This window comes from Microchirus variegatus, assembly GCF_963457635.1.
Source record: "Microchirus variegatus genome assembly, chromosome: 9".
NCBI lineage: Eukaryota > Metazoa > Chordata > Actinopteri > Pleuronectiformes > Soleidae > Microchirus > Microchirus variegatus.
Window position 1 is genome coordinate 5,615,771 of NC_139810.1, and position 25,741 is coordinate 5,641,511.

The window sequence follows — 25,741 nt, forward strand, 5'->3', positions numbered from 1 at the left end:
TTAAATCCCAGTTTGACCAAAGTCTTTCTGCATGTTGTCTACCTTCCTCCCACAGTCTAAAGACATGCAGATTAAGATAAGGTTTATTCAGAGAGTCTCAGGCTCTGTTCAGACTGCAGGCAAATCAGATTTTTACCTCTTAAATCAGATCTTTTAAAGCAGACCATACCCTCTATTAATTGCAAGTGATCAAATCAGATTTCTGCTGTCCAGACATAACCAATCAATCTGCATGAGTTGCTTCAATTATGACATACTGTAGGTGTAACCATCAGGGTTCCCGAACCTTGGTTGAAATCATATTCAAGGACTTTTCAAGGACTTTCCGGGAACCATTTCCCTCAAATTCAAAGACTTTTCAATTACTTTCTGGAAACAATTCCCTCAAATTCAAGGACTTTTGAAGGACTTTCTGGAACCAATTCCTTAAAATTCAAAGACTTTTCAAGGACTTTCCGGAACCAATTACCTCCAATTATAAGACTTTTCAAGGACTTTCCGGAACCAATTCCCTCAAATTCAAAGACTTTTCAAGGACTTTCCAGAACCAATAGCCTCAAATACAAAGACTTTGCAAGGACTTTCCGGAACCAATAGCCTCAAATTCAAAAACTTTTCAAGGACTTTCCGGAACCAATTCCCTCAAATTCAAAGACTTTTCAAGGACTTTCCGGAACCAATTCCCTCAAATTCAAAGACTTTTCAAGGACTTTCCGGAACCACTTCCCTCAAATTCAAAGACTTTTCAAGGACTTTCCGGAACCAATAACCAATAGCCTCAAATTCAAAAACTTTTCAAGGACTTTCCAGAACCAATTCCCAAAGACTTTTCAAGGACTTTCCGGAAGCAATTCCCTCAAATTCTAATACTTTTCAAGGACATTCTGGAAGCAATTCCCTCAAATTCAAAAACTTTTCAAGGACTTTCCGGAAACAATTCCCTCAAATTCAAATACTTTTCCCTTTTTACCCAATGTGCAGACACAGCTCAAAGTGATTGTCCTCGAGTGATTGGTCAAAGTCAGTCTTTTGAATCTTCTTTTGTGAGACACGAGATCCTGGTATTTTCATTTCCCCGGCATCACGTCGTCATCAGCTCTCGCTTGCTTAACTTTACTCACTCATTGTTCTGCTTGGAATCTCACGTCAACGAGTCAAGTCTACGTACGTTAAGCAACGCAGGACGTGCGAAACAGGAGGTGGCATTGTAACATACAAAGGAGACTTTGACCTAGATATCAGCTTCACTTCTTTCTTGCGCAAAATTCAAGCACTTTCAATGACCCATGTCTATTTAGGGCGATTTTCAAAAGCTTTCAAGGGCCTAAAGGATTTCAAATACCCGCGGTAGCCTGAATAACGTTGCTTTAGTGCGGCATATGGATGCAGGAAAACGGAGGCGCATAATCTTTAGTCTCCGAACAATCGGCCTGTAAAGTCGCAATGTAGAACTTGCTGGGATTTTCTTGTGCACTGCAGGAGGCCGGTATATATTTTTTTAATTTCCTGTACTGAAGTGGTTACAGCGCTGGTTTTTTACCTCGTTGTTGTGCTTCCCATAGAGTTTTTGACGCAAAAAGAAAAAAATAATTTAAAATCCGACATGAGCAGTCACAGTTTAACCCAGACTAAAATTCTGCTTTCAATTGCATTAAAAAAAATGTGGTTTGAATCTGAAGTCATGTGTTTTAATATCCATACTTTCAAAACCGGTCGGGATTAAATCAGGACATCTATATTTTTCTGGCAGGCTGAGTGAGGCCCAAATTGACTGTAGCTGTAAACATAAGTGTGAGTGGTTGTTTGACTGTGTATTTTGGCCCTGTGATGGAACAGCGATCTGTCCAGGGGGTATTCCCTGCCTCTCAGGCACTGTCAGCTGTGATTTGCTCCGGCTCCTTGTGCGACCCTCAGAGAATAAGCAGTTCGGAAAACGCACAGATGGATGGATAATTTTATTTTCACCTCTAGAGAAAAAAGGAAAGACTCTCGCAAATTCGCTCTCTGCTGTGACTCGCGTGTTTGCTTACGAAAGCATGCGCGTCTGTTTTTCCGAGTCGAGGACATGGATACATACTTGTATCTGTGTGGAAACGCATAGTTAGAGGGAGCGCCGCTCTCGACGAGAGCAATGAGCTGCAGCTGTAGCAGCTCCACACAGGCACTCCTCCATCATCCAAAAACCTAACGACTACTCCGCTCGCTGCCTCTTCAGCGGCTCCCACACACGCCGTTCTGCTCGCCGACGGAGACTGTTGATAAATTCACGTCCTCCCCCGATTGTTTAGTGCGGACTCTTTTTGTGGAAGTGTGTTTAATTATTCAAACCAGGTCCAGCGCTGTCAGGCTAAAGGCTATAAATCAAAGTTCAGAGTTTGATCCCATGTGCTCAGCATGGTTTCCTCATCAAAGTCTGCTCTTGCCCTCTCTCATATCACTGTGGGTGGCTTGGAGCGTATTCTTCTCATTAAAGCTTATTATTTAATGTGTTTATGTATATATATATATATATATATATATATATATATGTATAGCATATGCACAGGGTTCTCTGATCAGATCATTTGTTTAGATATCAAGAGAATCACCGCTCTTCTTTCTCTCAGCAGCTGTATGGTATGTATGGTTCAACCGTCTCTGTTTCACCACTTTATCATTAATGTCGTCATTCATTCATTCATCATGTATCACATAGGGTGAGAGATGAGGAACACCCTGGATAAAGTAAACCCCTAATCTGCCTGTTATTTGGACTGTGGGAGGAAGTTGGACAACCCAGCCTGGATTGTATTTATTCTGAAAATTAGATGACCATATTTACTGTAAAGTGTTTTCCAGAGACAAATTCATTTACAGTTTGTATTGTATAAATATATCATATACATATATAAATATCTATATTTAAAATTTTGTGCGTCACATCCAACGTCTATATCAAACACAATATTTAAAAAAGCCTTGACAAACTTGTGTTTGAAATATAATTATATAATATAATTTAACCCATCAAAGTGGGTTAAATTTTCATTTTCATGTATTTGCCACAAACAATGGAAGGACCAGGTCAATATAATTATTTTATTTAAGTTTTATTTTATTTTCCACTTTATAAGAGGTCGTTTTCCTTTTGTTATTCCTAAATGTCATAAATGCAACAAACTATCGTTCTTATTTACATATATATATATGTGTATATAAGTACACACATATATGTATTCATATATATATACACGTATGTATATACGTGTATATATATATAAATATATATATATACACGTATGTATATACGTGTATATATATATAAATATATATAGGTATATATGTACATATCTATACATATATATATACACACATATACATATGTATGTATATATGTATACAGTATACATATATATACACACGTATATACATACATATGTATATATACACAGTATATATATATACATATATATATATTGGGATAAAAGGTTTTTAAAGGTTGCACCGTTCTGATGTCAAATAATTCAGTTTATTCAGTAAATTTGTGCTCACGTTCAGTCTATTTATTCATTTAGTTCATTTCGGCTTCTCTTGGGGTTGCCACGTAATATTTGACATTCAACATATTCTGTTGTTATTTTATTGCAAATGAAAACGAAGAAAGACGCCATGCTCTCGTCTGCCTTTGATCTGTAAATAGGTTGCAGTGGCGAGGCCTCGTGCATGATTTCGGTCTTCTGCAGTGTTTGTCTAATTTCAAGCATTCTGGTATCAAAACGTTCAGCTCGTTTTGAGACTTTTGTTTTCTTCTATTTTTCGTCAATTTTCTTTAAATACTTTCTTTTCTGCCTTTGTAAGTGAACAGAGGTGGACCGTTCCAGATCAAGACAAAGGGCGTGCACTGGGATCAAAGCAAATGGACGAGAATTAAAACATTTCGACAGGAAATATTTTCTATTTTCTTATTAACAGAACTACTGTCACAGATGGAAGGATACACTTTAGAAATGCCCGGTGGTATGTTCTTGGTCAGGTTGTTCAGCAGGAACCTGCAGATGTTGAAGAGAGTCTCTGGCATGTGGGAGCTAAAGGGCTCATCCTGGTGTTCAAAAAGTGAAAGGATTTGCACAGGTTATATAAAAAACAGGAGAAATCTACACTACTGTTCAGAAAAGTTTGGGCTCACTTAGAAATGTCCTTATTTTTTAAGGAAAAACACTTTTTTTTCAATGAATATAACATTAAATGAATCATAAATACACTCTACACATTGTTAATGTGGTAAACGACTATTCTAGCTGCAAATGTCTGTTTTTTAATGGAATATAGTTGTATAGAGGCCCATTTCCAGTGTTCTAATGGTACATTGTGTTTGATAATCGCGTTAGAAGACTATTGGATGATTAGAAAACCCTTGTGCAATGATGTTAGCACAGCTGAAAACAGTTTTGCTGGTTCTTTGATGAAAGGACCGAATGATTATTTGGAATAAAACTCATTATTTCTAATCTTGTCAATGTCTTGACTCTATTTTCTATTCATTTTTCAACTCTTTTGATGAATAAAAGTGTGACTTTTAATGGAAAACACAACAAATACACAATCAACAGTACTTTAAATGCAACCTAAGCACCTCACAGAATCCAAAAAGTTAAGGAGGAATTTTGCTAAAGGAATCATTAAAAAGAATGTTTACTAAGAGTTGATGTTTCTCATTTATTGCGTCTGCCCGCGAGAGTTAATGTGAGACACTGAGGTTTCCTGCTCTGGTCTGGATCACAACAAACCTCTGTCTTGCAGCGGTTTTTGAGTCTCAGCAAAAAAAAAAAAAAAGCTGTAACAACAAACTGATGTCACTGATGCTGACCAGCTCACCCATGAAGTGCTCATAATTCAAGAAGTGCTTGTTTGTCAGAAGGTTAGGGGTTGGGGAAGAAGAAGGCCACTAATGAGGTGGTCATCATGCTTATAGTCAAACAGCACAGTTACACCATCACAAGAAAGGTCAGCGAGGTTTCAGGAAGCAAAACATTTTGACTGTGGCAACAAAAAAAAAGGCCAAATCTATCGTGACTATTTCATGTCGGTAAACTTTTAAGTTGAGCAAGTGTTATAACAGCAGCTGCTGAGTAATTCTGCAGGATTAAATCCCCTTTCTGTGCTCACTAGCTGAACTTAACACCATCAGCGCTCTCTTTTCATCACTCTGAGCATATCTTTAATTTTTTTTTCCTTTAGCCAGAGGATTTTTGTTATTTATTTATTTTTTTGGGATTGAGATAATCTCGCAGAACCAGACTTCCCTTCTTGTGGAACTAACAGAGGGGTGTGTGTGTCGGAATGTCCCGGACAAAATGTTGATTTGAAAAGTGGTCGTAAATGCAGCGGAGGGCTGTCAGCACATGACAAGTGAAAAACATGCCTTTGTAAGCAAAGGGAAATCTAGCATTGTAGACGGTATTTCCTAAAACGTTGCCGTGTCAGTTTGACAGCCAATCACATTAAACTCGGGTCTGGTTATGCAAGATTTAAGTCGTCTTCTTCTCTTTTCCCTTCTTTCTTTTACTTTCCTTTTTCTAGAATTAACCGACCGCAACTACGGAATGAGATTGTAAAGATTTAAATGAGACATATTATGCAAAATCAACTTTTTAATCATTTAAATCCTAATATTTGGGACTCTGGATGCCCTATGAGTAGAGTAGTAGTATGAGTGTGAAAAAAGATGACCCACTCATGTTTTTTGAAACACGCGATGTTGATTGACTTCCACATTTATTGCTACGTCACAATGCCCTAAATTCCGGGAATTGTTGTCTCACAGAGCTCCGTTTTGTCCGTAAAATTTGTCCGCAATGGTATCTGAAAACCGGACGTCCGCGAAAAGTTCTACTCTTGGCTCCACAGTGCAGCACAGAGTCCTACACAAACTTCCAGCTTCAGAGGATTTATCTGTCCAGTGGATACATGTTATATATGACGGTAATGTGTCTGCTAGAGCCTGCAAATGATCACTTTTCCAAATTCTAACTGCTGTTAGCACTAAGTAGCCTCTGTGGCTGATGTAATTTCCTGTCCCTTAAAGGTGCCATATGTAAGAATGTGGTCAAAAACGGTTACTACATTCAAATTCAAAATACAGAGGTTTTTTAGGTTTCGTTTTCTGACGTGACTGGCAACCAGTGGTTGCTCGGCAGCTGAGACTCTACTCACTGCAATGATAAGTCGACGGCGGTAAGTGGCGCCACATGCCAAAACATGATTTCAAAACATAGACATGATTTGCAGTCTGCAAAAGATTTTTTTTAATGCAAATATTTTGGCTGTACTGTTGTTGTTGGTGAGTTCAGTTTTTAATATGAACATTATTCCTGAGTCTCTGTGACATATTAGGAGGATTTTATGGCCAGTTGCTTTAGATTTATTACATAGCGCACCTTTAAGTTTCGTTTTACTTTATTTTAAGGTGGACCTAAAGGCTGTTTTGGCAGGGTGCTTGAACTGCTGTGGTGCTTCAATCTTATGGTATTTTGACCAAAGCATGTCACAGACATGTTCATTAGGACACCAGGGAACTAGGTTCACGACTGGGTTTACTTGTAGAAATAGGGTATAATATGACTTCTTTAAAGTTGACAAAGTACAAAGTTCTTACTGTGTAGCGCTGAATGGAGTGATAGACGTGGTAGAGCTCGGCCAGATGCTGGAAATGCTCAAATTTCTTCAGCATCTCCTCCCTCTGTTTATCGCTCTCTGGTGGGGAAACAAAGACAGCAAAAAAATAATGAGTAAGAACAACAGGTTTTCACAATAATAATAATAATAATAACACCAACTGTGACACATCTCACCTCTGGCGATGTCCAGACACTGCATAGACAACATCCAGTAGTAGTAGCCGGCATTGTTGAACCTGTTCTCCACCACTGCATTGTGGGTGAGCTGCTCCAAGACCTTCACAGCTTTGTTCTGCTGCCCCGCTTTGTGAAAGGCTAAATGGAAACAAAGAGGTGAAGAATGGATTGATATCGAGTGACCTGGATTTAAAGTGGCAGGCCAAGAAATCTTGTGGTTTAATTCGTTTTCTGTTTTGTAAAATCTTTGGCGATTCAGGCTTTCTCCAACAGTCTGAAGATATGCAGACTGGGTGACTCGAAAATTGTCCTTAGACGGCAAATTCAAGAGCGTTAAATCAAAAAAAAAAAAATAGATTTAGTAATTACACCAATTAAGTGTTACGCGTACATTGTTGGCCCCAGGCCCCACTTGACCCCCTCAGAGGATAATGGATGATGACGTATGAACGGGCGACAGGAGGGTGAGAACATGATGAAGGTGCCTTTACAGCCATAATTACATACAAGACATTGATAATGCTGCGTTAATTGCCGAGTGTTCAGGCTCCATTCAATTTTACTGGGGGGTGGAAAACGTCGGAAAAAGCCAAAATGTTCCAAAAATGATTAAAGATTAGCTGCTGCTGTTGCTGCTTTCTGTGGTCACTAGGTCGCGCTAGAGAAAGGCCACCATTGTCATTGTATACATATATACGTGTGTACATATATATGTACATATATATATATATATATATATATATAATACCAACAATCAAAAAGTGACTTAACAACATACAGTATATGTACAGTATACATATGTATATATATATATATATATATATATATATATATGTGCATGTATATATACACATTTATACGTATAAATGTGTGTGTATATGTATATACGTGGATATAATAACATCAAAAAGTGACTGAACAATATATATATATACAGTATACATAAATATATATATATATATACATACAGTATACACATATATATATATATATATATATACACGTGTAACTAATAACAACAATCAAAAAGTGACTGAACAACATACAGTATATGTACAGTATACATATGTATATATGAACATACACATATACATATGTATATATGTGCACGTATACACATATATTTGTATAAATGTGTGTGTATATGTATATACGTGGATATAATAACAACAATCAAAAAGTGACTGAACAATATACCTATATATATATACATATACACACATACACACATATACATATGTATGTGTGTATATATATATATAATATCAATATCAACAATCAAAAAGTGACTGAACAACATCGCAGCAGGTCGGTGCAAAGGAAAATGAGAACGTTTTGTGTGGCAAAATCCACATGATTGTAAATATCCAGCATACACAAGTCTAAGGACATTTATTTTTGTGAATAAACAATTTAATTCCATAACACTGGGATTAAACCCCGTCGTCAGCTCACATGTGTTTACGGCCCATAATCGTCTCACTGTCATTTTCTCACGTCTCCACCTTCGGCGTCTTTAAATTCCAATTTATTTTGTTGTTGTTGTTGTTGCTCTTTGCAGCCATATGCGTTGTAGGGGGGTTAGTGTGTAAAAAAGCACACAAGTACATGAAAGGACGCCGCCCCGCACCAGTGATGACATCACGCCTGTGCACGAGTGTGGATGATGTCATATCGATTCATCTGTACAGGTGATGTCATCAATGGACACTAAAGGCACGGAGGAGATTACTACTAACACCTACTGTAACTGGGTAGTGTGGGGGTTTTCTAAATCCAGTTCATTAAACCCAAATGACATTGCCCACCACAGTTGCCATTTTCTTTTTATCACATCAGATAACTGTTGTATCCAAGTGCTGAAGTATCTTAGATACCTTAGATATGATCAATCTGCATCAACACAAGTGTTAAAGCTCGGTATCAGAAGTAATCTGCATCTATAAAACTGTCCTTTGAGCTTTACATTACAGAAAAAAAATAGAAAAAAGTTGTTTCCATTTACAAGAAAAACTAGTTTTAGCACCCATTAAACAACTTTTTGTAGTACAATTTGTCTTAAGAATACCTTCACTTATTTATATTTATTTATTTAAGAGAGGCTTTTACAAAACCAGGGTCCACAGGGAAAATCAGTGTTCTTAGCTTGTAGAGGCCCAGGTTTTCAGATTTTTCAGCGTCTTAAATGTGAACATTTTCTGGTTTCTTTGCTCCATGAAGCAAATAAATCGCTATCACTGAATAATTCTGGTTTGTGGACAAAACAAGACACGCTAGAACATCGGATCATCATTTCCAGGTTTGAAAGAAAACTGATGGACTGGTTTTCTGACATTTTATGGACCAAACAATTGGAGAAAATAAAAAATGGATTATGAAAATATTGATTAGTTGTGACCCTGCATTTGAATTTAGTGCTGAAGGAAAGAAAGTCATGGTAACAAAAGGCAGATATACCAGCTGACTTTTGTTAAGTGACTAAAATCAGTTTTTCACACAAAGGGGTCGTGGTAGATCCCACTTAAATAAACACTTAACTTAAGATCTATGAATAACACATGCATAAAAGGAGCGTGTGATTAATTGGATCTGAACAGATGATTGCTCTCCATGATTTAAGATCCAACAGAAAGTTTAGGAACAAATGAGCTCAAATTAAAGCTTGTGTAAACTCTACCTCATCAGTTCAGCCACAGACTTTTAGCCATTAGCAAAACTGTCATTTTGTCGTTGGAGGAAACCTGCGCAGTGAACAATCACTCGTCGGACAATTCTGCATCACTTCCTAACTAAATTACACACAATTCATCCAAATGCATGACCTCGCACAAGCCCCCCAAAAACAATCAGGCCTGTTCAGTCATGAAATGTACGACAGAGAGAGAGAGAGAGAAGATTATACAGAAGAGGAAACCATGCCACGCTGAGATCATAATTATAAATCTATGAGATGATTAGAACGATGGTTACAGTTGGGTAATCATCATCAGAGCAGCTTGTAGTGCTGGGTGATTAGAGGTATATACGCATGTATGTCCTTCACCTAACAGCCTCCAAACAAAGAGGATCGTGTTTTATAGTGGATACAGAGAATCTTAAGGAAGTAGCACAGGCCAAGCTTTATCATCTCCGTATGCAAACACTGGCTATTGTTGTGCTTTCAGATGATCCTGGATGAACAGGCATTTAATGAAGGGTATGAACAGAGGGATGATACGAACGTTTCATGTCACGGATTTACTGATCAGCGAAACAGTTGTGATTCACAGCGTGATAATCACACTGAAATCACTTTCATTTACCTTTTTGAATAATAAAAAGGGTTTTTTTTGCACCACAATAATAAGATAAATAGAGAGCTTAACAAATTAATGAGACCACCTGTCATAACATATTTTACAAATCCTTCAAAAACAAAATGTCATTGTTAATTATTTGGCAAATAACACACTGAATTCACCTTTTTATACCCATACTTGAGCGGGCTCACTGGGCTTCTAATTAAATGCTAATCAGAAGCATAACATTCAACCACTAAAACTAACGTTTCTGTTCAGGAATGCAAGTAAATAAGTATAATTCCACACTTTAATCAAGAAATAATAAAGAATTACAATAATTTTAGAATTAAAAACATGATTTTGGTTAAAGAGCTTCTACAAACTGGTGTCTTACAATGCGGTTTTAATTTCGAGCAGCTGTGGCATAAACCTCTAATAACGTTGTTAAGCAATGTATGTTTTAGTGACATTTTAATCATACAAAATGGGAATGTTTAATGAGATTAGAGCTGCAACTAATTGATTATTTTCATAATATATTAAACTGTTGACTATTTTCACAATTTATCCAGTAATTGTTTGGACCATAAAATGCATCCATGTTGTTCTCCATCCAACGTGGATGCATGGAGTAGCGGAGGAGCTAAAGCTAATTGGCCATCCAGCAATCCTACAATTGTGTTTTAGACGAAAAGTCACACTTTTATTCATCAAAAGAGTTGCAAAATGGATAGAAAATATAGTCAAGACATTGACAAGATTAGAAATAGTGATTATTATTCAAATAATAGCCAAATTATAGCCTTCTAACGCCATTAGCAAACACAATGTACCATTAGAACACTGGAAATGGGCCTCTATACACCTATGTACATATTCCATTAAAAACCAGAGGTTTGCAGCTAGAATAGTCGTTTACCACATTAACAATGTATAGAGTGTATTTTTGATTCATTTAATGTTATATTCATTGAAAAAATGCTTTTCCTTCAAAAATAAGGACACTTTTAAGTGAGCCCAAACTATTGAACGGTAGTGTACCTGCACACTGGGGGTTTGAACGTAAAGGGTTATTCACACTCACCTTTCTGTGCCTCTTCAAAGCGATCGTTCTCAGCCAGCCACTGAGCGTACGGAACAAAGACGTCGTTTTTGAACTGCGGGTGCTTCTCCACCAGTGAGAAGGCCTGAGAAAAAAGAGTGGGAAGAAGAGGAGATGTTAGTTGTAGGAGTAGATTTGTTGTTTTAGCAATAAGAACTTTAAGTGTCTCATAATCTCACGAGCAGAATACAACCGTAAAATACAGGAAATCTATATGAGGTTTAAAAATAACATACAAGTTTCCGAGAAGAATGCTTTCACAGGATAAAGTTTCAAGTACTTAATGTGACCTCTCAGGACCCTGGGCTTTCTTACATACACACATTATACAAGCTTAACTCTTTAGAAGTTTGTTGATATACAACAGGGTCTCTGCAGGTTTCAACAAGTCAAATTTAAGACTTTTTAGGATTTTTTAAGACCATAATGAATAGAATTTAAGACCCATTTCAAATCCATACTGGCAAAAAAAGTACAAAAGACATGAAGGAAAATTGGAGCCACAAATCGATGAACTTGCACTAACCCATCTTATGCAAGCAATTTGGGTTTTTCGTTAAGTTTTCTCTGCTGCTATGCTAAGCTGTAACACACCGCGGCGCGCGCGCGCACAGCACACTGGCTACATAAATAGACATTAATAGATTTTTAAGACCTTTTAGGAGATTTTAGGAGAATTTCAAACATTTTAAGGCCTTAAATTCACATTATTGGATTTAAAACGTTTTAAGACTTTTTAAGACCCCGCGGATTCCCTGTACAAGTCACGTCATTTCCATTCAAAATGCCAAAGATCGCAGAATTTGACAGATCATAACATCAGGATAATGCAAACGCAAGGTCACGCTAAAAAAAGGCAAATCAAGAAACATGTTGGATACTCAAGATGTGGCATTCAATTTGACAAAAACAAGACTTTTGAGAAGTTTCTAAATTTCTTCTTTGAGAGGCTAGAAGACGTACAGCAAGGACATCTGCTGGGTCACACTTAATACTTCATACTTTTTTTTCCTGGAGAAGCCATTTTCCTGCACACATTTCCTGCATTACCAAAGAAACATTTGCTAAAGCAACACATCCACTGGTGGTCTAAGACTTTAACGCCATACTCAGACTGCGGCGTGAACACATGGCCAAACTCTAGTCAATTATGGACATCGTGCACAAGTTGTCGCACGTTTCTCTCCCACTCACAACCTTGTTTGAACATTATCAATTAGCCGAGAACAAAGCAGAGTGTGTTTGAGCTGAGCTGATATCACACACAAAGTGAATGAAAGTCATTTAAGAGCTGCTGCTGCTGCTGCTGCGGTGCCTGCGGACATACATTTGCCTGTCACGGTGACTGATGGGTCTCAATGTCCTGTGGCAAAACCTGAGCCAAGAAACACACACCAGTAAAGGAGAGGAGGATGTGTGTGTGTGTGTGTGTGTGTGTCCCGGGCTTGTAACCCTAAAGACATTTAAAGAAACACTTTGTTTTTGAATAAAAAGGAGTGGGTGCCTTGAATAGCATCCATATGGCGTATCCATAGGCTGTAACTCAGTCTGTCTCATCTTGGTGTCCACCTCCCCCCGCAAAGCACATAAAGCTGTTCCCTCAAACTCTGCCCCCCCCCCTCCCACATCCACCTCTACCCAATAATTTTCTCTCTCTCAGAGGATTAAATAAAAATATCCAGGAATACAGTACTTCCTCAGACCATTACAGCTGAACCACATTGACACAGATTCGAGATCTTCCGTTTTGGCTCTTGTGTTTCAGAGCGCATCTCCGTGAACGCCTTTGTTTTTTTGATTTAAGAGCACATGTGGATTAGAGAAACTGGTTCTCCCTCGTCTGAGTAGCACGATCTGAAGGAGGAACGGGAGTGAGAGGAGAACACAGCTTTACGACGGTACTCTCTCTCTCTCTCTCTCTCTCTCAGCACAGCGTTCTGTGATTGTCACTCTAATCATGGTGAGGGCATGGATTCAGAGAAATCCAAAGCTGGATGATTAGCTCTGGAGTGTGTGTGTGTGTGTGTGTGTATACTGAAAGCAGACAGAGCAGCAGTATTGTGTTATTGTTAGTATCAGATGTGGTCACTTTGACATAGTTTTCTGGAAATTCATGCAAAGCCACAGACATTGAGTGGTTTATAATATCTATTTTTGAGAACCGCAGTCGTTAATCTACGACAAGTTCGGTATATATACATATATACAGTCAGGTCCATAAATATTGGGACATCAACACAATTCTGTTCTTTTTGGCTCTATACACCACTACTCCTTGGAGTTAACTGCAACAGATTCCAAATGCAAATGTCACTCCTGGAATCAACTCCAGAACTTTTACCTGCTTAATTTAAGATGACATAACGATGGATTAGCCCACACCTGTCCACGAAATAGCTTTTCAGTCAACTGTCCCATTACTTTTGGTCCCCCGAAAAATGGGAGGCACATATAGAAAGTATTGCAATTCCTACACTGTTCATTTGATTTGGATGTAAATACCCTCATTCCAGTGTTATTAGATGTGTATCGAGCCAAAAAGAAGAAAATTGTGTCGATGTCCCAATATGGACCTGGCTGTATTTATATATATATATATATATATATATATATATATATATATATTATGTATGCGTGTGTGTATATATATCATGATGAGCTGAGCAGGTGTTGCCTCCCAAAAGTGTCCGACCTCTTCCCAGTGCCGTGTTTCCACGTGCAGCTGCACCAGAGCTTGCAGGTCTCCCATCTTGGAATAGGTCTCTGAGGCATAGCCGTGGTGCTTCAGCTTCTTGAAGTAGAGCGCACACTTTCCCAGCGGCTCGCGCTCAGCCTTGTCCAGCTTACGAGCGATGTCGATGAGCCTGGGAGGGAGTTGGAGAGAGACGAGAAATAGATGAGCAATCTCGCAGCAGATGTGTGTGTGTGTGTGTGTGTGTGTGTAAAGCCTAAAATGGGCATCAGCTGTATCAAACTATGCTCATGACCCCAAAAAGAATGTGAGCAAGCCGGTTAGCAAGCTGGCAAATCAGTCAACACAAACACTGTATGTGGAGATAAAGACACACACACACACACACAAACACACGCTAGTTAGCTTACAATCTATCTCTCTATCTATCTATCTATCTAGTTAGCGTACAAGCTATCTATCTATCTATCTATCTATCTATCTATCTATCTATCTATCTATCTATCTATCTATCTATCTATCTATCTATCTATCTATCTATCTATCTATCTATCTATCTATCTATCTATCATGCTAGTTAGCGTACAAGCTATCTATCTATCCATCTATCCATCTATCTATCCATCTATCCATCTATCTATCTATCTATCTATCGCCTAAAATGGGCATCAGCTGTATCAAACTATGCTCATGACCCCAAAAAGAATGTGACCAATCTGGTTAGAGATAGCAGACTGTGTTCCGCTGCAGTGTTTGTTGTGTTGCGCCACCGACCGCTAGCACCAGATGGGAGTCAGTGGGGAGTTTTCACTTTGCCTGGTTTTCACATACGTATGAATAAACAGTAATGGAGAGGTAATCCTGGCGTATCATATCATTGCTTCACCTTAGCGTCGGATATTGATATTTACTGCTAAGATCTTGAATTCGTTCAATATTTATGTTATTTAATATTATTCAAGGAAGAGAAAAATGTGCACACTAGAGTCATTAAAATATATTAATATGGGTTTTTCAAATTCTAATTTCAATAATTACAGCCTAAAGCTAAAAAAAAAAAAAAAGGTATCTCAAATATTAGAATATTTAAATTCGAGTGCTTTTGAACAATCTCATGACATAGGTGTGTAATATTAATGAAATATGCGTTCGTGGTAACACTTTAGATTAGGGAACACATATTCAACATTAACAAGGTGCTTACTAACATGCATATAAGTTGCATACTAGCCCTTTGTTAGTAAATATTAAGCACACCTTATGTAGGAAAACTCTTAATTCATGTCATAATAGAGGTAGAATAAGGTGTTAAATGATTACTAATAAAGGGCTAGTATGCTACTTATATAATTAGTAAACACCTAGTTAATGGTGAATACAGTATGTGTTCTCTAATCTAAAGTGTTACCGTGTTTGTTTGTTTTTTATTCTTGTCAGTCGTTGTTTTTATTATTATTTTATATATTTTCTAGATTCTATTTCATTTTATATCTATGATATTCTCGATCTTTTGCACCAGTTCGGACAGTCACTCCATTGTACATGCAATGAAATGAAAATGAAGCTGCAGTATGTCTACCGTATTAGGATTATAATACTTTCAGATACTAGTTTTTAATTTTCATGAGCTGTAATCAATTAAATTCAACATGTCAAATCAGGTAGATACTTTTGCATTGAGCATTTGCTCAATAGCTACAATCGTTATGTGTTAAAGCCAATGAGAAACTATGCAAACTGATGTCATCTATTCAGCTATGAACTATAAGAACAGATCAAACAGTCTGTCTGACATGTCAAAGTTGGAGGATAAAAAGGGTGAAACAGGGATAGCCGTGTATCTTCGGGTTGGATGTAAAAAAAAAATTCCGTTTCACACAGTGACTGACACCTACATGTCTGCCCAGCCATGCTCGCCTATGATGTCGATGGCTTTGAGATGTTCTCCAGCTGACAGGTACATCTCTGCCGCCGCCCGCGGCTCTTTGCTGCTCCTGGCCCAGTCGGCCTGCTTGGTCATGAGGATCCGAGAACTCTTAGGGTCTGTCGCGCCGACAAACTCCTGCAAGCACAAAAATGGTAGTTAGAGAATTGCTAAAAAAAACTTTTGTGTAGGAGTGGGACGCCGTATTATAGCCGATTATCACATGACATTTTTGGCCATATTGTGCAGCTAGGATTGGGCAATAATTCAACTACAATATACAGTGTTATTGTGGTGCGATTTCATTATAACTGTTGTTTATACATATAATACATATATATATATTATTAGTTAGCATTTGGAAAAGCCACCATTTGCCGACTCTAGCCGGCACATTGCCGTCATATATACAATGTAAATTGTCTGAGGCTGGAAGTTTGTGTAGAACTCTGTGCTGCACTGTGCAGCCAAGAATATAACACTTCGCTCTTCCGGATACTATTGCCCTCGCGTTTTTTAGGGACAAAGCGATGCTCCACGAGACAACAATTCCAGGAATGTCTCATTGTGGCGTAGCATTGAGTGCGGAAGCCAACATGGCGTGTTTTATCTCCTGTACTTAGATTGAGGTGGACCACATAAGTCATCTTCTTTCACACTTTGCCTACTCATAGGGCCTCCAAAGTTCCAAATATAAGTGTTAAAATTATTTAAAAGTTGATTTTGCATAATATGTCCCATTTAACATTGACAATACTGGCAATATATATATATACATATATATATATACATATATATATATATATGTATATATATATATAATATATCTCAAATGATGAATGGAATCCTGATAGTTATCAGGACAGAAAACAGAGGTCCGGCTCAGACTCTGACACACGCAATAATTTGGGTTAAATCCCAGACAAGAGGAAGCGAGTCAACCAGAGGCGAGCCATTTCGTCAACCTTTCCCCCTCCACCGTCCATCTGATCTAAAACAAACAGCCAGTAGGACCAGATGTCCACACATCCACATAAATATACATCGGTCCACATCAAATACACAATCCGATACATGAGCACACACAAATACACGTGAACAAGTTGCGGACGTGTCGTCCGCTCAGGCAAAAGCACTTTGGTAATGCCGACGATCAAAGTGTTCCCCACCACATGTAAACATAATAAAGAACGAATTTGTCTCAACTCCGACTGACCTCATCATCAAAGCGATCATGCTAAAGCAGATGCTCGACCCTCTTTCTCCGCGGTGCTTGTGCTTCGTCTGCACCGCGGCTATGTGTGCAAGTTGTCGTACAGGGGGGGATATGTGACTAAAAAAAAGCCCACTGATCAGATGATATATGTGGAGATTGTCGTGATATATGAGGAGATGAAGGACAGATGGTAAAGAGGGGGACGTTTGAAAACGGCACGGGGCCCCAACTTGGCATAACTGCACACGATGAAGAAAAACATATGTTCTCCACCTCTGAAACATGCAGTGTGTTCATGAGCTTTTTCTTCTGTCTTTATTGATACAAAGGAACACAGCACATGTGCATGTGGCGCTGTTGTCAGGCCGCGGTCTAATTACCTTGGCGTAGTCAAACATGCGCAGGTCAGTGTACATGCTCAGGGCTCTGGATTCGTGGCCAGTGCGTTTGTAGAGTTTGGCTGCCTCGTGGAATTTCCCCTGGTAGGCGCAGACGTCTGCCAGGAACAGCTCATTGTCGTTCTCACCTCGCTTTTTCCTCTCCTGCAAATCAGTCAACACAAACACTGTATGCGTAGATAAAGACTCACACACACACACAGGAGTAAAACAGCACAGAAAAAGGCAATAAAACCCTTACTGAACTCATACACCATCAGTCATGATGACATTTAAGACAAAATACTGTTGGCTGTAGAAGACAATCAACATTTATTTTGTGTCACAGGAATTAAACACACTTTTTTCATTGGTTAAAAAAAAGTTAAGTATGTGTGTGAGCATTTCCCTTAGAATTTATGAATCCCTTCCTGTGGCAGCGGTGACTGAGTGGGGGAGGGGCAACAGCCTTCCAATGAAATAACAGCACTATCTATCTATCTATCTATCTATCTATCTATCTATCTATCTATCTATCTATCTATCTATCTATCTATCTATCTATCTATCTATCTATCTATCTATCTATCTATCTATCTATCTATCTATCTATCAAGCATGCTAGTTAGCTTACAAGCAAGCTATCTATCTAGCATGCTAGTTAGCTTACACGCTATCTATCTATCTATCTATCCAGCATGCTAGTTATCTAACAATCTATCTATTTATCCAGCATGCTAGTTAGCTATCTATCTGTCTGTCTGTCTGTCTGTCTGTCTGTCTGTCTGTCTGTCTGTCTGTCTGTCTGTCTGTCTGTCTGTCTGTCTATCTATCTATCTATCTATCTATCTATCTATCTATCTATCTATCTATCTATCTATCTATCTATCTATCTAGTTAGCTTACAACAACATATCTATCTATCTATCTATCTATCTATCTATCTATCTATCTATCTATCTATCTATCTATCTATCTATCTATCTATCTATCTATCTATCTATCTATCTATCTATCTATCTATCTATCTATCTATCTCGTTAGCTTACAACCTATCTATCTATCTATCTATCTATCTATCTATCTATCTATCTATCTATCTATCTATCTATCTATCTATCTATCTATCTATCTATCTATCTATCTATCCATCCATCCATCCATCCATCCATCCATCCATCCATCCATCCATCCATCCATCCATCCATCCATCCATCCATCCATCCATCCATCTATCTATCTATCTTCAAAATTACAGCTACATTTTCTTTAGTTACACTTCAGATTGTTAAAAAAAATGGCTCCATTATGAAACTGTGGCCAGACAAATTAGACTTTGACAGACTGCCACAGTCTGCGTAATTAATGGCAAACACTGACCCAAGAAGGTCGGCGAGGATATAACGCGTTCCTCACTTGTTTAAGGATTTGCAGCAGAGCCGGGAGGAAAAGCCTAGCAATTACATGTATAATGAAAATAACAATTGCGGCACTGGCCTCGTCTCACCTCAGACTCAGTCCAACATCGAGGACATCACTTCCCGCCAAATTAGACATCAGCAAAACGTGGAATAATGTAAACTGGGCAAAGCACAACATTGAGTGACTTTTCACTTTTTAGAAAACTACTTACCTCAATGCTATTTATGAGCTCGAGATATCGCAGGTCTTTGATTCTAATGAATGCCTGTAGATGGAGAAAAAACAAAAGGGTTTAGAGCAGGGATTTCCAACTTTTATAGCCGTTGACCCTTAAATAAGTGGGTCAGAGTCTTAAGGACCTCCATTATGTCAAAGAACTTAACAAGACACAGGGTTTCTTGCGGTGCTGTAATTTGACCTGGTGAAGCTGACGCTGTGACAGCAAGTCAAAATCACCTCAGGGGTCAAGTAAGGACATTTTTTTTTTACCTCACAATGATCAGCCTTTTTTATATACTTTATCACCTATGGCTAAGCGTCTAAAATGTACAATTTGTGAAAATGATTTCAGGACTCCATCGCGACCCAAATCACGAGTAATATAAAGTCTGTTTTAACTGCAATTCCTGCAGCACACAGTACTATTTTGAATAGGTAAACCAGTCATCCTATTAATATAAATCTTCAGTAAACCACTAGGGAAAAAAAAAAAAAAAAGGATTCGATTTATTTAACAACCTCCACCCGGTCTCTGGGAAATGACTGATTTAGAGGTCGGTCAATTGGATTTCTTAAGTTTTTCTTTTATAGGACCAGCTGTTTTTTCTGCCCCAAAAGAAAAAAAGAACAGCACAATATTATGAACTTTGCTTATTGTTTTAATGTGACTGTAGCATCAATCATTTGAATCGTTTGTACTAAATGAATGGGTTAATCGATGTAAAACCCAGGCTTTGGGTTAGGGCTAAAGTTTGAATTGTGGGCATTAACTGGTCAGTGTTACAGTTTGGATAAGGCTTTGTTGAGGCTGTTTAAATGAATAGATGTCAATGCAGAATCCTATGAGGAATATGTGCAAATATGCGTGTGTGTGTGTGTGTGTGTGTGTGTGTGTGTGTCTGTGTGTGTGTGTGTGTGTCTGTGTCTGTGTGTGTGTGTATGTGAGACTGGCCTTCTTGGCTGTGTCAAAGTCAAGTCCCTCCAGGGCTTCTGTAGCTAAATCCCTCCAGTCGCTGTCGGTCACACCCAGACAGGCGATCTGATAGGCCTCCTTGAACATCTTCCTCTCCAGGTACTGATACATGGGTGCTGACTGCGGACAGAGCAACAACAACATCACATCACAGAGCATTACACAAGTATTGACACGTTATCAACACTGACGTCGCTGCAACAGCGAGGCCCAGTGTTGACACCCTTTTTTTGAACTGAAGTTTGTAAACCGCACACTCTCTGCAGGAGTTGTCGAATCCACCGCTGCCTCTAACAGTACATTTAAAATGTGTTATCTTCAGTGTTTTCAAATCCTTTGTTTGGAGACGAGCAGCCGCTGTGTCCATGCAAGCTAAAAACTCTCATGTTTTATATGAACTTTAGTGCAAGAGAATGAACATTTAGCAGACGCTTTTATCCAAAGCGACTTACAATAAGTGCATTTCAACATTCGGGTACAAACAAGCCCAAGGAGTGCTTCAAATAAGCCAAACTATAAAGGGCAAAGCAGTTGGCTTGGTTTCAGCTAGAACAGGCCGCCTATCAGCAAGTTTATAACGCGGTATTATTTGGTAAGTTAAACTAAGGCTAAAATCAGGTCAGTGTATCAGTGCCTCATAAGATAAGTCGATAAGATAAGATAAGAACTTCATTAATCTCAAAGGAAATTCTTGTTCCCGGTTGCTCCAAAATTACAATGATAACAGTACAAAAATAACAATAACAATATAAGATAAGATCGTAAAAAGAACATCCAAAGTGAAAAATAAAATAAGTGTCGAAATAGTGGTGCAAATGAAATTACATGATGTCATCTAGATATATATATTGCACATGATAGAACATAATAAAGCCAATAATACTTTTCTCAATAATACTCATACTTTTCAATCTGTGAAAACAACTGCAAAGTAATAAACAACTAATGAACAATATTATAAAATCAAAACATGTATGAGTTGAGTATATATCGTAATATCCTGGCCACTAAGATGGATATGCTGTCATTCTTACACGATGACAGCATCTATCAATGTCACGGTGTTCAGACTCGGACACACCGACAGCATACAACACACCTGAGGCACCTCCACCGCCGACATGGAATAGACGTGCAGACAGAAGATCTTGGAGCCGTTGTAGCCGACCATGAAACCTTGCATCTTCTGCTGGTGCACGGGGAAGTTGCTTGCCTTGATGTTCAGGTAACCGTTGCCAGAGAAGCACAGCATGTCTTCACACTGGGTGTTCCACGCCACACTGTTGGCATTAGGCTCCTACAGGGAAATTACAGCGAAGAGGCGTTGTGGAAATAAAAGGATCCATGGGTATTTGTGGAACCACTCAGTCTTTTTCTTTTCCCCTGACTTATCTGATTTCGATCACGACCAGACAGCTCAATTAATGTCTCTTTACATTAAAATGCACCCTGAGGGCGTCTCCTGTGACCGCTTGTGATCAGAGCTCACTTTCCCACTCTACATCCAAACACACACACCTGACTTCTATTCATGAAGACAAAATGATATTTCAGTATGCAAGATAACACTGTGGTTGCATGTGTAAGTCTGTGTAGGTGTGCACAAATGCCGCAGGTGCACCCTTGGTAAATTGCTGCGGAAATAATGCATAACTCCTTATATGGACATCTTGAATTTCCCCTTGGGGATCAATAAAGTATCTATCTATCTATCTATCTATCTATCTATCTATCTATCTATCTATCTATCTATCTATCTATCTATCTATCTATCTATCTATCTATCTATCTATCTCGTTAGTGTAAAACCTATATATCTATCTAGTTAGCTTACAAGCTATCCATTTATATATCTAGCCATCTATCTAGTTAGCTTACACGCTATCTGTCTAGTTAGCTTACAACTTATCTATCTATCTATCTATCTATCTATCTATCTATCTATCTATCTATCTATCTATCTATCTATCTATCTAGTTAGCTTACAACAACATATCTAACTATCTATCTATCTATTTCGTTAGCTTACAACCTATATATCTATCTAGTTAGCTTACAAGCTATCTATTTATATATCTAGCCAGCTTACACGCTTTCTGTCTAGTTAGCTTACACGCTATCTGTCTAGTTAGCTTACAACTTATCTATCTATCTATCTATCTATCTATCTATCTATCTATCTATCTATCTATCTATCTATCTATCTATCTATCTATCTATCTAGTTAGCTTACAACAACATATCTATCTATCTATCTATCTATCTATCTATCTATCTATCTATCTATCTATCTATCTATCTATCTATCTATCTATCTATTTCGTTAGCTTACAACCTATATATCTATCTAGTTAGCATACAAACTATCTATTTATATATCTAGCCATCTATCTGGTTAGCTTACACACTATCTATCTAGTTTGCTTACAATCTATCTATCTAGTTAGCTTACAAACTATCTATCTATCTATCTATCTATCTATCTATCTATCTATCTATCTATCTATCTATCTATCTATCTTTTGCACATGTAAAAGACCATGTGTCCTCCAAACAGACTCTACAGATGCATTCAAGCTGTATTTGGGTCTGTTCTTATTTAAGGTATCGGGGAGGTGTTGCAGTATTAAGTGGAGTACTTTTCAACTCTACCAGCTAACCTGAAAAAGCAGTTCTTTGCTGTTGATGTCATAGACCAGGAGAGTGTTGTGCTCGTCGACCACAGCCAGTTTATTGCGCGAGGCGCTCATGTCCAGGCAGCGCACCGACGTCGACAACTTCAGCAGCGTGATGGGAAAAGGGTTGTCGACAAATATCTTCAGGATCTATGTGACAGAAACAGTGAGCAGCAAAAACAAAGACTGCGTTAGAACAATGGTAATAAAGCTAATTAACCAGTCAAAACCCCCTTTTTGTAGCCACTACATGTGGCTCACAGTCCTACGCTCATATAAATAAATATCATCTTCTTTGAGAAGAAAGAAGTCGTTTCTTTTATGTGCAAATTCCTGAACCAGAGGCTCTCCAAGTCATTTTATGTAAGTCATCTCAATTACCTAATGTGGGAATAGAGTTTCTCAAAATACTCACAGCTCCATTCTTTAACCCCACTAGTAGGCCCTCTCTTCCTGGCGGACCACCAATTACTTTGATGTAGCGAATAAGGGACTCCATCACCCACTCCTTTTCCCTGACACTGGTGAAGGACAGACACTGGAGCCGCTTCTCCTGAAGAAAAAATGAGACGGCAGTTACAAACAGCACATGAAACAGTGACTGCCTCAATTATTCTCACAGCCTGTCAAGCCTCACACTTAAAGGGATAGTCCAGGGGTTTCAAGGCCGTATAAGGGACCTAGGCACTCACGATTACTGATAACACCAGCAGGGATAGAAGAAAAACTGACTTTAGAATCTATCTATCTATCTATCTATCTATCTATCTATCTATCTATCTATCTATCTATCTATCTATCTATCTATCTATCTATCTATCTATCTATCTATCTATCTATCTATCTATCTATCTATCTATCTATCTATCTATCTATCTACCATGCTAGTTAACTTATAAGCTGTCTATCTATCATGCTATTTAACTTAGAAGCGATCTAGCTAGCTTACAAGCTATCTATCTATCATGCTAGTTAGCTTACAAGCTATCTATATATCATCTATGTACCTAGCATGCTAGTTAGCTTACAAGCTATCTATCTATAATGCTATTTAGCTTATAAGCTATCTATCTATCAATCTATCTATCCATCTACCTACCTACCTACCTACCTACCTACCTACCTACCTACCTACCTACCTACCTACCTACCTACCTACCTACCTACCTATCTATCTGTCTATCTGTCTATCTATAGCTAATGCAATGCTACTTCTCTCAGAAAGTTCAAAAGTGCTAGCTTGTGACTAATGTGTTTGAGATCCTTTATTCATATTTACCTCAGTGATACAGCTTACCAAATGTGGCAGAATCAGACCAAGAACTATTTTCTCAATGGACTTTGGTGTGGTAGAGTGAGTGGTTTACACGCATCAGTTAGACTTAGTCAGAAGTAGATTTCATGAGGGGGGAACCTTTGTAAAGTGGCTAATATATGTGGGTTTCTTTCCAGCCATGTTATCAGTGAGAGTGTCCATGGGTGGGTTGTGGAAACAGCAGCAGCCTAATCTGTAAATACCTCATATAACCACTCTTGAAAAAACCCTGACCCATCCCCTTTGAGCGTTTACAAGAACTTGTAAATGTTGAGTATATATCTCAGCACATTGTTCTGTTCAACAGTATCAAGTGTGGTTTGATAGCAGAAACCAACACTTAAAAGATAAACAGCCATTTGATTTGACACAGACGCGCACACAGTTCATAGGACCACAGCTCATTTATAGGGTCTAAAAGCTGTCAGAGCGGTGAAACATGAGCACGGCTGCTCGAGGGAGATCTGAAAGGCACTTCTGTGACACACAGACAGATTTAAAAAGTATAGAACCTCTGTGTTACGGCTGCTCGTCCTCCCTACCATCCTCTGTCAAACACATGGAGACATGAAGCAGAGTGGATTCCCCCGAGAGACACCCAGGCTGTGGTCTGTCCCGTTCATTCAACTGTCTCACTTGATCCAGCAGGAGGAGGGTTATGAAAGTGAATGAGACAAGAGTCTGCAGTGCACATGCACAGCACAGCTGGGGCCTTTGGCAAAAGCAGGCAGAAACATCTGGGGGGAACCAGCAAATTCCACGGTATTATCATATTTATCTGGACTGTTTGGGCTAGCAGTGAACGGCTAATCACTAACTCGTTTTGCTTCCACCGCGTTAATAGCGCTCGAAACGTCTCCGCAGACTCTTGTGCAACCTGTCAGCTGCGTATTAGTACAAGAAGTCAGAATTTGGCCTGACAAGCACAACTGTGGGGAAAAATGTTTTCTTTCATAACATCAGGCTCAAAATGGAAACAGGCTCTGTGGCAGCAGCAATAAACTCAAAGTAAGTGCAGCCCTGCTCCGTCTAACCTGACACAGGATGATGTGCTGGGAACAGACGACCAGCAGGTTGCACTCAAACTTCCGGCAAATCTTCTCCTTGATGCGGTAGTGCATGTCTGAGGAGTCGTCCGAGTAGAGCTCATAGATGAGGATCTTCTCTGGCAGCTGGATGGCGAGGCGGTTTCTGTAGATGGCGATCTTCTTCACCAGCTCACGACATTTGATCCTCACTGGAGGCGAGAGGAAATGAAAGAGGAAGTGAGGGCACTTAAGGTGTGATGAGGGAAGGGAATTAATGAGCAGCGAGTACGCAGCTGAGCATTATGGTGAAAGATTCCGCTGTCAAAACACTATCATCCAGTGGTCAAAATTATGGGGTGTTTTCAACAGAGCTAATGAAATTTAAGAAGTACTGTACATCAGACTGAGTCAGTAGCTTCCTTTAAATGATTATAGTGATTTACCTCATTCTTGTTTTTAATATTTCTGCGGCTGGTAACGCTTCACTTTCTATCGCACATTTTACTCCTATATGACCGTGTTTAATTTGTTTTTGAGTTGTTTTTAATGTTGTCGTTTTTTTTTTATTTTTTGGAGAAGTGCTATATAAATTTGTATGTAGCACCATCCATAAGATTGAGTGTATAAGTACATAACTGTTTGGTTTTCGTAGACGCCAGAGCATGTGTTTCTCATGTGAAGCCG

At 38.6% G+C, this 25,741-nt stretch overlaps 1 protein-coding gene across 2 annotated transcripts in view; it reads right to left on the reverse strand.

The window, feature by feature from the left end:
- Positions 1-25,741, reverse strand: part of ift122 (intraflagellar transport 122 homolog (Chlamydomonas)) — a 40,196-nt gene that overhangs the window by 5,468 nt on the left and 8,987 nt on the right. For both annotated transcript variants that reach the window (XM_083895767.1, XM_083895766.1), the window contains exons 5-17: positions 25,064-25,266; positions 23,130-23,267; positions 22,700-22,864; positions 21,139-21,336; positions 20,019-20,159; positions 19,059-19,112; positions 17,429-17,590; positions 15,804-15,970; positions 13,909-14,080; positions 11,199-11,301; positions 6,831-6,971; positions 6,635-6,732; positions 3,978-4,078 (exon numbers count right to left, since the gene is read on the reverse strand). In XM_083895767.1, coding sequence (XP_083751893.1) covers positions 3,978-4,078; positions 6,635-6,732; positions 6,831-6,971; positions 11,199-11,301; positions 13,909-14,080; positions 15,804-15,970; positions 17,429-17,590; positions 19,059-19,112; positions 20,019-20,159; positions 21,139-21,336; positions 22,700-22,864; positions 23,130-23,267; positions 25,064-25,266 — 1,843 coding nt within the window. The remainder of the gene's footprint in view (positions 1-3,977; positions 4,079-6,634; positions 6,733-6,830; positions 6,972-11,198; positions 11,302-13,908; positions 14,081-15,803; positions 15,971-17,428; positions 17,591-19,058; positions 19,113-20,018; positions 20,160-21,138; positions 21,337-22,699; positions 22,865-23,129; positions 23,268-25,063; positions 25,267-25,741) is intronic.